The sequence below is a fragment of the Eucalyptus grandis genome, chromosome 6, assembly GCF_016545825.1.
Source record: "Eucalyptus grandis isolate ANBG69807.140 chromosome 6, ASM1654582v1, whole genome shotgun sequence".
Lineage (NCBI taxonomy): Eukaryota > Viridiplantae > Streptophyta > Magnoliopsida > Myrtales > Myrtaceae > Eucalyptus > Eucalyptus grandis.
In genome coordinates this window covers 17,580,376-17,595,157 of record NC_052617.1, presented here as the reverse complement: position 1 = coordinate 17,595,157, position 14,782 = coordinate 17,580,376, and the positions used below count along the sequence as shown (strand labels likewise).

The 14,782-nt window shown below is 43.1% G+C and overlaps 3 protein-coding genes across 3 annotated transcripts; 2 read left to right on the top strand and 1 right to left on the bottom strand.

Annotated features, from left to right (window-relative positions):
* Positions 1-283: 283 nt before the first annotated feature.
* Positions 284-4,560, top strand: LOC104448675 (elongation factor 2). The gene is made up of 4 exons (XM_010062544.3): positions 284-392; positions 1,303-1,352; positions 1,458-1,545; positions 1,787-4,560. Exons 2-4 carry the CDS (start codon positions 1,350-1,352, stop codon positions 4,225-4,227), a joined length of 2,532 nt encoding a protein of 843 aa, XP_010060846.1. The 5' UTR covers positions 284-392; positions 1,303-1,349; the 3' UTR covers positions 4,228-4,560.
* A 520-nt stretch (positions 4,561-5,080) lies between these two features.
* LOC104448674 (KRR1 small subunit processome component homolog) lies at positions 5,081-8,521 on the bottom strand. Its single transcript, XM_010062543.3, has 11 exons — positions 8,166-8,521; positions 7,962-8,072; positions 7,763-7,831; positions 7,141-7,197; positions 6,854-6,892; positions 6,647-6,751; positions 6,487-6,569; positions 6,302-6,383; positions 5,874-6,017; positions 5,684-5,758; positions 5,081-5,494 (listed from the first exon to the last, which is right to left on the bottom strand). Exons 1-11 carry the CDS (start codon positions 8,433-8,435, stop codon positions 5,360-5,362), a joined length of 1,170 nt encoding a protein of 389 aa, XP_010060845.1. The 5' UTR covers positions 8,436-8,521; the 3' UTR covers positions 5,081-5,359.
* A 164-nt stretch (positions 8,522-8,685) lies between these two features.
* Positions 8,686-14,011, top strand: LOC104448673 (UBP1-associated protein 2B). Its single transcript, XM_010062541.3, has 2 exons — positions 8,686-10,288; positions 13,125-14,011. The coding sequence occupies exon 1, from the start codon at positions 8,806-8,808 to the stop codon at positions 10,276-10,278; it is 1,473 nt and encodes a 490-aa protein (XP_010060843.2). The 5' UTR covers positions 8,686-8,805; the 3' UTR covers positions 10,279-10,288; positions 13,125-14,011.
* Positions 14,012-14,782: the final 771 nt, after the last annotated feature.

Genomic DNA, 14,782 nt, shown 5'->3' with positions numbered 1-14,782 from the left:
AAAGGGGGAAAAAAAGAACCAAAAAAATAAAAATAAAAAGGGGGTGAGAGGAGAGAAGTGGGACTTTGCCCTAAGCAAGCATCCCAAAAAAAAATGTATTGTGCGTGGGTCGAAAGCAAGGTTGGGCTAGCAAGGTTGGGCTTCAAAAGAGAACATCTAAAACTGGAAACTGGGCTCGGAGGCGAGAGAGATCCCCCAATCCTGGGGGCCCAAAGCAAAAACGCAGCGGATTGACGAGAGGAGGATTAGGGTTTTAGGAAGAGGCGGCATGGCATATCCGTCGCACATCCGCTGGATATCCACCTCCCCACTATATAAATCTACACCCTGTGGCTCGCAGCATCGCTTCCACTCTCGCCGCCTCTCTCTCTCTCTCCTCTCTCCTCTACCTGGTACGCCTTTCTCTCTCTCTCTCTTCCTCCCTCCCTCTTTTCTTCCTTTTCGTCGCTGGATGTTAAACGGATCTCCCTGTTTTCTCCGTCTTCTCGGTGCGTTCCGATCGTTTGTTTTTGTCGTGTTTTTTTTTTTTTTGGCTTCGGCGATTGAATCTCTGCTGGTTTGGCCTCTTTTTCCTTCTTCCTCTGTGTTATGCGGTGGTGTGTTGTGTGGTTATACGGGTCGGATCGACCGTCGTAGCCTCTCCTGCAGCTTTAGCTTGTTTGGATCTGATGCCTCGCGTGTTTTCTGATGCCTGTGATTTTGCGAGTTTTTGCGAGCTTTTGCGATAAAGCTTGGTCCTTTAGATTGCCCTAATTATGCCTATCCGTTAATCGGGTCTTTTCCGTGTTGTGGGATCTGGAATCTTGTGCCTTTTGCTGCTTTTGATGTTCGTTCGCCTCACGATAGTGGTTAGGGTTTCTAGCTTATTGGCTGATCTGTTGCCTTTTTTCTGTCGAGTTCTTTTATGGCCGATTGTTCGACCAGAAGAATTGAAAAAAAAAAGAAAAAAAAAGCTTTTTGTCGAATAGTTTCGTCTTGTGATTTTCACGAGCTTTATTGGCTTCGTAAATTCCGAAACTTTAATATGTTTTTTTTTTCTTGGTTATTGTTTTGGCCTCCCGGATATCACACTCGTTCGATATCTTGACATGACTGCAGCGTGTTCTATTTCGATGTCTATGTGGTTGCTCTTTATTTTGACCTTGTCTCAATATGCGTCGCTAGTGAGCACTTTGATGTTAGATCCTGTGGGTAGTAAAAACGAGTGTATGGAGATATATTTTGCGTGTGGTTCTGGGACTTTTGCTGTTGCTATTTATTATTAAGTTCGCCCAATATCGTTTGATCTCCCTGTCTTTGCAGATTTCTTCTATTTTTTGAGGAGGAGTGCCTTTTAAGAACCAGTCAAGATGGTGAGTTCAGTGTAAATTTATTGTTTTTTTCTGGAAAATAATCCATTAACTGTTGATGTCTCTGTTTGGGTGCACAACTGAATGCGGTCTTTTTGGTGCGTGCAGGTGAAGTTCACAGCTGATGAGCTCCGAAGAATCATGGACTACAAGCACAACATTCGGAATATGTCTGTCATTGCCCATGTTGATCACGGTATGTTTCCCATGGTCAATTGTTTTGACAGTGTGGATTGCCTCTCTTTGACAGTTAACTAGTTTTTGAATCAATTTCACGAATTATCTCGTGTTTCACCAGTTGCTTCTTTTTAGTTAGAATACACTGTCAGTGTTCTCAACATAGTAGCCCTAGTTGATAAAGAATTTCTCTGTTATCTTTTCTGTATATCTCCTCTGCACTTAATTTGACTGAGGTGATCTTTTTTTTGACTTTGCAGGGAAATCCACACTCACCGATTCCCTTGTGGCTGCTGCTGGTATTATTGCCCAGGAAGTTGCTGGGGATGTTCGTATGACAGATACTCGTGCAGATGAAGCAGAGCGTGGTATCACGATCAAGTCTACTGGAATTTCTCTTTACTATGAAATGTCTGACGCTTCCTTGAAGAGCTACACGGGAGAGAGAAATGGCAATGAGTATCTCATCAACTTGATCGACTCACCTGGGCACGTGGACTTCTCATCTGAGGTCACAGCTGCCCTCCGAATTACCGATGGTGCGTTAGTGGTTGTGGACTGTGTTGAGGGTGTCTGTGTCCAGACAGAAACTGTTCTTCGTCAGGCTTTGGGTGAGAGGATCAGGCCTGTCTTGACTGTCAACAAGATGGACAGGTGCTTCCTCGAGCTGCAGGTTGATGGAGAGGAGGCTTATCAAACCTTCCAAAGAGTTATTGAGAATGCCAACGTCATTATGGCCACCTATGAGGATCCCCTTCTGGGTGATGTCCAGGTGTACCCGGAGAAAGGAACTGTTGCTTTTTCTGCTGGTCTGCATGGTTGGGCCTTTACTCTCACCAATTTTGCCAAAATGTATGCCTCCAAGTTTGGTGTTGACGAGTCAAAGATGATGGAACGTTTGTGGGGTGAGAATTTCTTCGATCCTGCCACCAAGAAATGGACTACCAAGAACACCGGTTCTCCTACATGTAAGCGTGGATTTGTCCAGTTCTGCTATGAGCCAATCAAGCAGATCATCAGTACGTGTATGAACGACCAGAAAGATAAGCTGTGGCCCATGCTGCAGAAGCTTGGGGTCACCATGAAGTCTGATGAGAAGGACTTGATGGGTAAGGCATTGATGAAGCGTGTGATGCAGACTTGGCTTCCTGCAAGTACTGCTCTGCTGGAAATGATGATATTCCACCTCCCATCTCCTTCTAAGGCTCAGAGATATCGTGTTGAGAACTTGTATGAGGGTCCCCTTGACGATCAATATGCCACTGCTATTAGGAACTGTGATCCCGAGGGACCTCTCATGCTCTATGTCTCCAAGATGATTCCCGCTTCTGATAAGGGAAGATTCTTTGCTTTTGGTCGTGTTTTCGCTGGCAAGGTGTCTACTGGTCTGAAGGTCAGGATCATGGGTCCCAACTATGTCCCAGGTGAGAAGAAGGATTTATATGTGAAGAGTGTCCAGAGAACTGTTATTTGGATGGGAAAGAGGCAGGAGACTGTCGAGGATGTGCCGTGTGGTAACACTGTGGCTATGGTTGGTCTTGATCAGTATATCACAAAGAATGCCACTTTGACAAATGAGAAAGAAGTCGATGCCCACCCCATTCGTGCCATGAAATTCTCCGTCTCTCCAGTCGTGCGTGTTGCTGTTCAGTGCAAGGTGGCTTCTGACCTTCCCAAGCTCGTGGAAGGACTTAAACGTTTGGCCAAGTCGGATCCTATGGTGGTATGTAGCATTGAGGAATCTGGTGAACACATCATTGCTGGTGCTGGAGAGCTCCATTTGGAAATTTGCCTGAAGGATTTGGTGGATGACTTCATGGGCGGCGCTGAGATTGTGAAATCTGATCCAGTTGTGTCTTTCCGTGAAACTGTCTTGGAGAAATCAATCCGTACTGTCATGAGCAAGTCGCCCAATAAGCACAACAGGCTGTACATGGAGGCTCGACCTTTGGAGGAGGGGCTTGCAGAGGCCATTGACGACGGGCGTATTGGTCCTAGGGATGATCCCAAGGCTCGTTCAAAGATCTTGTCTGAAGAGTTTGGCTGGGATAAGGATCTTGCCAAGAAGATTTGGTGCTTCGGTCCTGAGACCACTGGACCTAACATGGTTGTTGATATGTGTAAGGGTGTTCAGTACCTCAATGAAATCAAGGATTCTGTTGTCGCTGGTTTCCAGTGGGCATCAAAAGAAGGTGCTTTGGCTGAGGAGAATATGCGTGGTATTTGCTTTGAGGTCTGTGATGTGGTTCTGCATGCTGATGCCATTCACAGAGGTGGTGGCCAGGTCATTCCAACTGCTAGGAGGGTTATCTATGCTTCGCAGTTGACAGCCAAGCCCAGGCTGCTTGAGCCTGTCTACCTTGTCGAGATCCAAGCTCCAGAGCAGGCCCTTGGTGGTATTTACAGTGTCCTTAACCAGAAGCGTGGGCATGTGTTCGAGGAGATGCAGAGGCCTGGAACCCCTCTGTACAACATCAAGGCCTACCTGCCTGTTATCGAGTCCTTTGGTTTCTCTAGTACATTGAGAGCTGCAACCTCTGGGCAGGCGTTCCCTCAGTGTGTCTTTGACCATTGGGATATGATGATGTCTGATCCTCTGGAGTCTGGGTCTCAGGCAGCTCAGCTGGTTACTGATATCCGCAAGAGGAAGGGCTTGAAGGAGCAGATGACCCCGCTGTCAGAGTTCGAGGACAAGCTGTAATTGCAGGATGGATTGATGAAGCAGTGTCCGTGGCTCCATGAGCTAGTTCTCTTTTCTTGGATACTGTCCCTTGTGTAGTAGTAGTCACAAACTTTCAAGTTTAATTGCTCTGCTTGTCGTCATGTTTTGAGTTTTGAACATTGTCCTGGTGTCTTGAGAGGTGCAATTTTTATTTTCTCATAGGTGGTTTTGCTTGTTGGAGCTGATTTAAGAGTTAATGGTGCGCCGTAATGTACCAAGATCCAACGCAACTTATATTGTTAACTCTCCTACCAGAGTATTTTTGCTTCTAGAGAGGTCTATTATTATGAATAAGTTTTCTTTTGTTCTCCATAAATTTCTCCATAAGAAGCGAGTCTTTCTCGAGAGTTTTAGAGTTGAAAACGATTGATGTCCGAGTCATCAGCCCTGTCGCGGGACTCGTGACCAAGAGCGGATCCATGTTTTTGGTGATTGACCAGTTGTCGAGGCGAAACCAATTTGAGATGTGCGCTCGACGAGAAGCATACCCCATGTTACTCAAAAAGCGTATAAACGTCTCTTGCTTCCCTTTCCTTTCCTAATCGTTGTTGATGATGCGTTTCAATTCAGGACCCAACTTTCTCTTATGCGTGGCCGCAACGAATTGTGAGGATTCAAAAGAGAAACCCACAAACAAGCGTGCAGAGGGCCAGGATAAACAGGATTGTGAGCTCAGCCCTTGCCTTCTAAATAGCAAAATTTCTCCCGCCAAATAAAAGAACGATAAAAAGGACGACCCCCGAGGAAATTGCGTACCCAATTGCCAGAATACGGTTTGTTATAACGGGACTTGACCGACCAATTATTCGGTAAATCCTTAAGTCCTGACGGGTTCAAGAGCAAGGGTTTTAACTAAACGACATGGTCTCACAAACAAGAACGGGCAAATGAATGCTCAATAGGCATTAAGTTCCTCAATAAGTTGTTCATATAACAAGCAAACTACTATAACTCCCCAAAATTGGGTTCAGGACCGATGCCAAGGATGACTCAAATTCCCATTCAGCACGGTTAACTGATCCATATCTCCACATTCCTTAAAATGTTTCATATTTGGCCAGAGCAGAGTTGTGGTGCTTTCTAGTGTCACAAGTCACGCCATGCCCCCGCATCATGATTTCTCTGATCCCTCTGACTTGGACCGCTTAGACTTTTTCCTTGACGGTTGTTCTCCGGATGAAGCAATGTATGTTTGCGGGTTGATGTTCTCAATGGACTTTTGCTTGCCAAAATCCTTCACCTTTTTCTGCAGCCATTGTTGTACCAGATGTCAATTAATCTAAGAAAACTGCATAAACCATGAAGGGTGTTTCTATATACTATGAAGGCATTCATTTGATTCCCCCTCAATAAGAGCACATAAATCTACGGAGGTCCTATAAAACAGGTGCAATTATAAAATGTAACTTCACAACCAACTCAACTCTAGCTTTACCTTAAGGGACTTGGCAATGGCAGCAACATCAGTTTGATCACCTCCAGCTTGGGCAGAATCTTTCTTAACTAGTTCCTGTTGTCGCAAAACCACCATCAACAAGTCCATGTACAAAATTCTAACAAGAGACTGACAGGAAATGGAATGGCCTCATCTTAAAAGACCAGGTAAAAACTGTTTTGAGTCGAACCTCAGGGGGCATAAACGCAGCTTCTCTTTTCCTTTTGTTTTCAGCAGTTTTTTCAGCTTGCTTCTCCTGCTTCTCTCGCCATTGCTTTTCAGACTTCCTTTTGTCACTTAAGAAATATTCACCACTCTCCAGTTGCAAATCAATCTGGCAACATAATCGGATATTAAGCAAATGAAGATTGGACAACAGATAAGACTGAACAAGCGGAGTTCAGCACTGGTCCAGGGCCAACCAATCTGTTCAAAGATAATTAGCAATTGCACAGGGATACATACACATCAATCTGGTCAAAAAGCCAAGTAACCAACAGTTTACGGGGAGCCCCCGATAAATCATGTCAAATTTCAAAAACATTTGTAATGATACATCCTGATTATTTGCACATCAACAATATTTTAGATGTTGCATATCACAAAGAATAATCTCACCTTACTAGGTGGCTGAGGAGGAGGAAATGGAGTATATGGTTTCTTCTCTTTACTCTTAACCTTCTTCTGTTTGACATTCTTCCTGAAAATTGTGACCCGAGATGATAAAAAACATCACAAGAACATCGGATGGTGGAACACTGAATATAACTCGTTAGTGGAAACGAAAGAAGAGGAAATCATACTTCTTGAACTTCGGAAGAAACCTATCCCAATTTTCATTAGCAAGTGCAGGATCTCTTTCAAGTTCCTTCTTCACCATGAGAACCTAACATAAAAGGGAGAAGGAGAGAGCGTAAAATAAGTTCTGATGACAATAATAGCTAAAATCACATCATCTGTTACCTTTATGTGGTACAAAGGATGCATTTTGTTCTGGATGCAGTCCTCTACAATCCTCCTGACTTGTTTTAATCCCTTAAATGACCCCATCGCAGCAACCGTGTTTCCCTACAATTATAAAGGCAAAATGAAAAGGTGTTTCTCCTGCATGTAAGAGGTGCAGACACTGTCAAAGAGTATGCTAATTGGAAAACAAAAACAATTAATTACCTGTACAAGTATATAGCAGCCGGTCACAATCTCAAGAGCCTGCACACCAAGTTAAAGATTAAGAGACATAAGCCGAAAAGAATTTTAAAATCATACACAGTACTTGAAAGGGAATTCTAATGTAATATGGTTAACCAATGGCTTCAGCATGAACATAAACCAATCATTCAAACATCCCCCCAAATAATCTTCTTTATCGTTCAAGCTTAAGCTCTTGAATTTTCAAATACTGAGGAGGACAGACAAATTCTATCATTCAAACAGGCCGAAATCATATACTGATATACCTTCAGAGTGGACGAATTGGGGCCTACAAGATGCTGTCTCCGTTTAACAAATCGCTCCTGCATAAGCCACACGACGCCAATAAGAATCTCACATGTAGGTATAAGTTCGACATGGTGCTAAGCAACACGTTTACCAAGCCTGATTCCAGAGAAATAAAAACTAAGCAGGGTCTACCAATAGTATTTCAAGCACATCATGCAAGAATGAATCGTCATAGCAACTTCCCACTTTCATTCTTTAAAGAACCAACAAGTATCCGAATCTTTCAACAACCAACTTACAGAAAACCAAAGGAAAGAAGTTCTTATTTTTCTTCCCCTTTGATCGCAAGCCCGTTTAACACTGAAGCACGACAGTGGTTTATAACCATGAGTGAATTCTCCCAAATTGACATGCACAGAGCCAATAAACCACAAGATCAAGCCATTGAACATTGAACAGAATAAATATGCATCCATGATCAATTGTTCAACCGAGATGTACTACTTAAGACATACAAGCTGACATTCAAGCGCGCCAATACGTTGCCAGTTATCAACGTATTGGCGCCTAGGAGGGAGGCCTATTTTCAGATATTCGCCGCTTTGTTCGCGAAACAAAAGATACATCAGCATCACGCACCTTATTCCGGACCAAGTTGCCAATTTTGATAATATCACACTGCACCTCATCATCTAGTATCTTTATGGCCTGCGCGAATGGAAGATGCGTTCGACATAAGGGCTCAGAGGAATATCATCAGTTCGATTGCATACCGAGAAGGACGTCTTATCGAGCGAATGGAGAAGGGGATGACAAAAAAAAAAAAAAAAATCCATACTTGAGGGGCGGGGACACTTCTAGAGAGGAGCTTGATGAGGTCTCTAGCTTTGATGATGATATAGGGGTCCCTCGTCTTCCTGGTAGTCGAGACCGCCATCGACCCTTCAACCTAACCACATCATAGGATTATCATGCGCGGTTGAAGCGGGAGAAGAAGGAATGAGGGGAAGGGAGGGGAGGGGAGGGGAGTGGGGGGACTCACGAGGTTGAGCTCGCAGGCGACGCCGTACTCTTTGAGGGCGGACTTGACGAGGGGCCAAGCTTCTTGGAGGTACTTCTCGCGGTACTGCGGGAACAGCGTGGAGAAGGAGCTGACCTCCAGCATGCCCCCCTCGTTCCACGACGGCTCGAACTTCTCGATCTTCCAGTGGTCGATGTTCGGGTCCTCGTCCCACGGCTTCGGCTTGTCGTGCTTCCCCTTCGTCTTCCCCTTCTTCGCCTGCAGCTGCTGCTCTCCCTCCTCCGCCGCCATTATCGCAGACGCAGAGACACAGCGCGACGGTCCAGAAGGGTCTGCACAGGGAGGAGGCGTTCCGGTCTTACGTCGACGGCCGCCGCGCAGGGATGCGCCTAAAAGGGTAGGGCTTGGCTTGGGCTTGGCTTGGTCTTGGGCTTCACAGGCTCAAGAACGAAGCCCGTTCTACTGGACTCGCTAACCATTGGGCCTGCACTGCACGGCCCAGTCCGACACCCAGACTCCTTTCTTCCTCCTCTCTTCTCCCTTCGATCGGCCGTCTCACTCCATCGTCTCACTTCACTGCAGAGCAAAAACCCTAGCTACACCGGCGGAGTCTGCCGAGAGTCGCCGTCCGATCATCGCTCTCGGCCGCGGAGTTTCAATAATGGCGAGAAAGCGAAAGCAGGAGCCGACCCCGAGCGCTTCCGCCGACGCGAGTCAACCGCCGAAGAGGCAGCAGCAACAACAGCTGATAAAGCAAGAGCAGCAGGAGGCTGCGGCCCGAGAACAGCACGCCGTTGATTATATAGAAGTAGAAGTAGAAGAAGAAGTCGAAGAAGAAGTCGAGGAAGAAGTCGAGGAAGAAGAAGAAGAGGAAGAAGTTGAGGAAGAGGAAGAGGAAGAGGGGGAGGAGGAGGAGGAGGAGGAGGAGGAGGAAGAAGGGGAGGAGGAGGACAATCAGACCGCTAATGAAGACGACGACGACGACGAACCCATACAGAACCTTCTGGAACCATTCAGCAAGGACCAACTCATCTCTCTGCTCTTTGAAGCGGCAGCTCAGCATCGCGACGTGGCTGATCGCATCCGCCAGATGGCCGATGTGGATCCAGTGCACCGTAAGATATTCGTCCACGGCCTTGGATGGGACGCCACTGCGGAAACCCTAACCAGCGCATTCAAACAATACGGTGAAATTGAGAACTGCAAGGCCGTCTGTGATAAGGTCTCCGGCAAATCGAAAGGATACGGTTTCATCCTTTTTAAATCGCGCCGCGGCGCACGCAATGCCCTGAAGGAGCCCCAGAAGAAGATTGGGAATCGCATGACTGCGTGCCAGCTTGCGTCCATTGGCCCCGTGCCTACTCATGCGGGAGCGCAGTCAGCCCCTTTGCAGCTACCGCAGCAGCAGCAGCAGCAAGTGTCTGAGTATACGCAGAGGAAGATTTATGTGAGTAACGTTGGGGCTGACTTAAATCCGAAGAAGTTGACTGAATTCTTTGCAAAGTTTGGTGAGATTGAGGAAGGGCCATTGGGGCTCGACAAGTCGACAGGAAAGCCGAAAGGTTTTTGCTTGTTTGTGTATAAGACGGTTGAGAGTGCCAAGAAGGCTTTGGAAGAACCGCATAAGAGTTTCGAGGGTCATGTGTTACATTGCCAGAAAGCTGTCGATGGACCAAAACCTGGGAAGTCTCAGCATACGCAACATCAGAATGCAAGCAACCATTCCCAAAGGAATGACAGTGCAGGGTTTGCAGGTGCAGCTGCTGCAGGACTTGGGCAATTGAACCCTGCAGGAATTGGGTTTGGCCAGGGAGCTGCAGCTGCACAAGCATTGAACCCCGCACTTGGGCAGGCACTTACTGCTTTGTTTGCGACTCAAGGTGCTGGATTGGGGCTAACGAACTTGTTGGGAACTCTAGGATCAGCCACGGCTGTTAATCCAGCCATGCCTCCTGCTGGTCATGGATTGCAGGCAGCCTACGGAAACCAGATGAACATTAGCCCTGGACTAATTGGAGGAGGATATGGAAGTCAAGCTGGATATGCAAACCAGCAAATGGGTCAAGGTGCAGGTAGTAGAGGGCATCATGCCGGACAGTTTAGTGGCAGTGGACCATATATGGGTGGTCATTAGACCCTGAGAGGTATGAATATTGGTTACTCTTTTTGATAGCCTTACATCTTTTGTTGAATTAATCATATGAGCGATATAAAAGTCTAATTTTTTTGACAGTTTAGGAAGTGATAAGGTCTAATTTTAATGTTGCTTGATAACTTAAGTGAGTACAGAAAGGTAAATTTTAGTTTATTATAGGGTGCTAGGAGTGTGACAGATAGGCAGCCCGTGTATGAAAAAAGCTTAATACCCCCAAAAAGGAGCTCATCGCTATGTCTAGCAATGTCTTCACGCCAATTAATAATTTTCCTATGACATAATGGAAAATTCTAACTGCAATTTAACTAGTGCAAGATTGTTCCTGCTCAGAGTGTCTCAGTTCCCCCTTCCCTTCAAGCCCAAATGAGGAGAGAGACTGCGAAATCCTTCTCAAACAAATGGATCCGTGAACCCTGCCATGCCCAAATTTCATTGTTTAACAGAACCTTAAACCAGTTGAAGCAAAGATTGCTGTCCATATTTCCTTGCTAATGAGCAATGAAAAGAAGGTGAAAAACAGTCTTCTTGCTCATTGCAGATTAAGCGACTTTTTAACTGCAATTGACCCCCCTCTGTAATATGGATAGGAATCTGCTCCCAAGTAGTCTCTTGCACCAAAAAGGAGACCTATGTGAAATAAGTGCATGCTTGCCACCTGAACCCTCAATTTCTTCCAAAATTTTGTAAAATAATTTCACAGAAAGGCTCTAGAAGTTTTATTGTTGGTTTCCTTTCAAATGTAGGTGAGAATGTTTTTTGGGATGTTCTTTTGGGGGTGGCGTGGGGGTTAGGTTGAAAGAGTTTAAGATAATTTTTGCCATTAACTTGCATCCGACATTCCATTTCCATCCTGGCAAAGTTTCCTTCATAAACCAGATATATATGCTGAGAACTCTTAAAAAATAGAGGAAAATTTTGCTTGGTAGATAAGCAGACCAGACATTAGGTGGCAACTTCATGATTCATGGCATACGTCTGATTGGATTGATTGGGAAAGGACAAAGCATTCCTATAAAATAAGCTATTTTAGAAATGCTCAGGAGCTCCTTGCTTACAAGTCTAGCTAGCCTCCATGTTCAGTCCTCTAGGACTATTATGATTTAAATTCAGCATGTAAATAGCGATCTTCTATTGGTTAGTTTGATTGATAAAAGGTGCATCTTTCCTTTTCACTAAGGATAAAGTCCATACTATTGGTCATCTCTGTTGTCTTTTCTGACTTCTATAAGGTTATTTGTTAAGAGTGTTTCATTCACGACATACTTCACATATATTCACTTTTTTCCTAGTACTGTTAATTTTTGCCTCGCATCTTTTGTTGAATAAGGTTGAGCTAGAATGGTAGAATTGGTTTATATGATATGGTATGGCTGCTTTATGCTTACTGTGCTCAGTTTTTTTTTTTTTTTTTTGTTTCTCTTGAGGTTTTCTTTGAAAGATTACTGTCAGTTTGGTTGAGAAACAAGCTATAGCAATCATTTTAAGAATGGTATAGCTGATATCGATATTGTTTCCTATGCTGATATCCTCTTGAATGACTACTTTAAAGTGGTTGTGCCCATTTGTTCCATCAGTGCACACCTTATATGGTTTTTTCTTCTTCTTTTTTCTCATTGTGTGGATTCTGCTTTGTTGTAACTGCTGATTGGCGGCTTTTCTGCAAGCCATCAGTATCGGCTGGACAGGAAGTAGCTATGCCAGTTCAATCTTTTTTATTTTGTCCTACTTTGGATGCAGATTAAAGTTATCTATTGAAGCTATTCGTTTATAAGTTAATTTTGTCTGGAGAATAATCTATTATATCAATTTTAGTTTTGGTTAACTTTTTGTTCAAGGGCAAGTCAGATAGACTGCTATAAGAATAAGTCAAAAATAAAAGCTCAATTGGAGATAAATTTCTCGTCGAATCAGTAAGATGATGATCTCTTGGAGTGTAAAACATCATTCATGCGCTATTGCAGCCATCGAGTGTAAATGGTTGTTTCCACCTTAGTAATTGGTATGCGATCAGAATGTATTCAACTTTACTTATTAAAAAATCTTAGAGCAATCAAATATAAAACCTTTGGCAATATTATTGTTGCGAATTTTGTGCAATTCATAGTTGTTAATTTAAAAGGATTTTGAGTCTGCTCTTCTGGATACAACCTTAGAGTTTGTCTTTCATTAAATACCGATTGGAAGGGGTTCAGCAAGTGGTCTAGTTGGGCTCTTTTGGATTAAATCGTAGAGTTTGTCATCCGTTAAATACTGATTGGAATGGATTCATAAATGATTATTTCTATGGAATTTTGGTCTGTATAACTTTTAAATATTGTTTAATGACTTTTCTGTGCTTTCATATCGTGTTATATAATGTGATGTTATAGATCTTAGGTCAGCGGTCTGAATAAGAAAAAGAAATGGTTTATTATGCACCATGTCTTGGCTGAGAAACTTGTAGAGAATATTTCACATCACTAGGAAGAAAAAACGGCCAGGGGAAGGGTTTTACTCTTATTTTCTTTTTGATTTTGCATAAATGGTATGCTTTCGTATTTTCTGTTGGTATTTTGCCAGAAGCTCAGGCTTATTCAGCTGTTTTCTCAACATGGTAACAAGCTGTCTTTTCAGAGACATTCGGAATTAATTTGAATTTAATTTCAAAGTAACAGAAAATTCAATTGAGTTGGGCGGATAACTAGCATTCAAACACTTCACTTTGTTGACAGACAATTTCACTACCATTTGCTGCTGTTGCAACATTCTTTTGAAACGATATCAGATTCTGAAATACTTTTAGCAGTGTAAAAGTTTTTATCGTGTTTTACTGATTCATTTTGCAGATCCAACAAAGGTGCATCAGTCTTTTAGTACTGCCTTGGTGATTATTCTGAAGTTTCAAGGGCTCATGCAATCGCCATATTTCTGCTTATGATGAGATTGTTTATCAAAGCTACCAAGACTAGAGTATTTAAAATGTCAAATGGAGCTTCCGATTTTATGTACTTGTTTTTACATAATCTTTGCCATTGTGCTTCTTCTAAAACACCCAGTGTTTTGAACTTTTTATATGATTTTAGTAAAAATTATGTAGTAAATTCCCAAATTTTTTTTTTCTGTGTTTGCGGTGTCTTCAAACTGTCCTTCCTATGGATATTATAGGACCTGCATTAATTCTCTCTGATTTGGTTTTCCTCTAAACCTGGCTTGGAGTCTATTTTTGTAACTTTACTGATGTTCCCAAATGACGAATCTTTTGCTTAAAGGAGGGTGGCTAGTTCTGATTGTCCTGGGGTGGTCTGATATAAATGATATTATCTTTTCTGATGTAGAATCTTCAAACTTAGTTCTAATGTGGCCGGCCATTACCTCAAGCTAAACATTTCACACCCAGAAAAGTGCTGGATAGTCATGTTATAAAGTGTGCTGGGATTTCTATTGATGATATGATCCTCAACGAGCATCTGTTTCATGGCAAAGTGTTATGCTAGTGGCAGTTAATGTTCTGTTACCAGCTGGGCTAACAGTTAAATTCATGTTCCTTTTCTGTTTACGGTGTGATCAATTTGCTGTTCTATTATTTAGATTTTCTTTTCTTTTTTCTCCCCTGTGCCAGTGTGTTTTGTAGAATTAGAGTGTATTATACTTGATGCTTGGATCTGATGTTATCTAATGGGTTATAAGTATGGACTGTGATCATGTTTCTGCAAGAAGCTGTCCTCATCATCTTCGTCTCGCGGACTGTTATTCCTTTGTCATTCCTGCTGTATGTGGGTTTCTCAGAAGCGATAATCTAGTGGAGAGAAATTGAAGATATCTACTATCGGGTCCATGAACTCAAAGAGGTCATGGCGGGAATTGAGTTCCCATTTTTGGAAATTGAATATGTTCAGAAGTTGAACTCTCATGCCGATGATTTTTTTTTTTCTTTTGGCATGTGTGGAAGCTGTAATCCGCAATCTATGGATATGCTGTGAAAAGATTGTGTTAAAATGTTGATGGACTCCTCTCTATAGAAGGATTTAGGTAGATGATTGAATTTATTTGAACCTCAAACGTTCGTGTGCAATTATTAAAATGTCTTAGCTGGTTATCCTTGGAATATATTGAAAAATGGCCAGAAACAATCAATGCCTGAAAAGATAGGGCCCCTGACGAAGTTGTCTTAATTCAACATCCCTGAGAACTGTGTTATGTTTATTTGCCAATGACAAAATGCAAACGAAGGGGGTCAAATGATAGTTGTCGTTTTTGTCCATTTTCATTTTTAGTTTATGTCATGAATTATTATCGTTCCTAGTTCTTATTTCTTCTTTTTGTTTACTTTGTCTTGGTTGAGAATAAAAGTAAAAGAGAAGCTGCTTTCGTGCATTTAGCGGTTCAACCAAAAAGTTTGTTAATATGCGCTCCTGTGATCCCTACGAGTTTAAAGGCAGGAACTCGCCACTGCTTAATCTGCTTATGTTGACAGTATTTGTGACAAGGGGCTTTTGTGCCTATC

Bases quoted from the DNA above. Each gene is read 5' to 3' on its own strand.
- LOC104448675 (XM_010062544.3), top strand. The intron at 1,546-1,786 runs GTATGTTTCCCA...TTGACTTTGCAG, and splicing joins CATTGCCCATGTTGATCACG to GGAAATCCACACTCACCGAT.
- LOC104448674 (XM_010062543.3), bottom strand. From the start codon at position 8,435: ATGGCGGCGGAGGAGGGAGAGCAGCAGCTGCAGGCGAAGAAGGGGAAG. The intron at 8,073-8,165 runs GTGAGTCCCCCC...TGATGTGGTTAG, and splicing joins TCGCCTGCGAGCTCAACCTC to GTTGAAGGGTCGATGGCGGT. The intron at 5,495-5,683 runs GTAAAGCTAGAG...CAATGGCTGCAG, and splicing joins CCATTGCCAAGTCCCTTAAG to AAAAAGGTGAAGGATTTTGG.
- LOC104448673 (XM_010062541.3), top strand. From the start codon at position 8,806: ATGGCGAGAAAGCGAAAGCAGGAGCCGACCCCGAGCGCTTCCGCCGAC.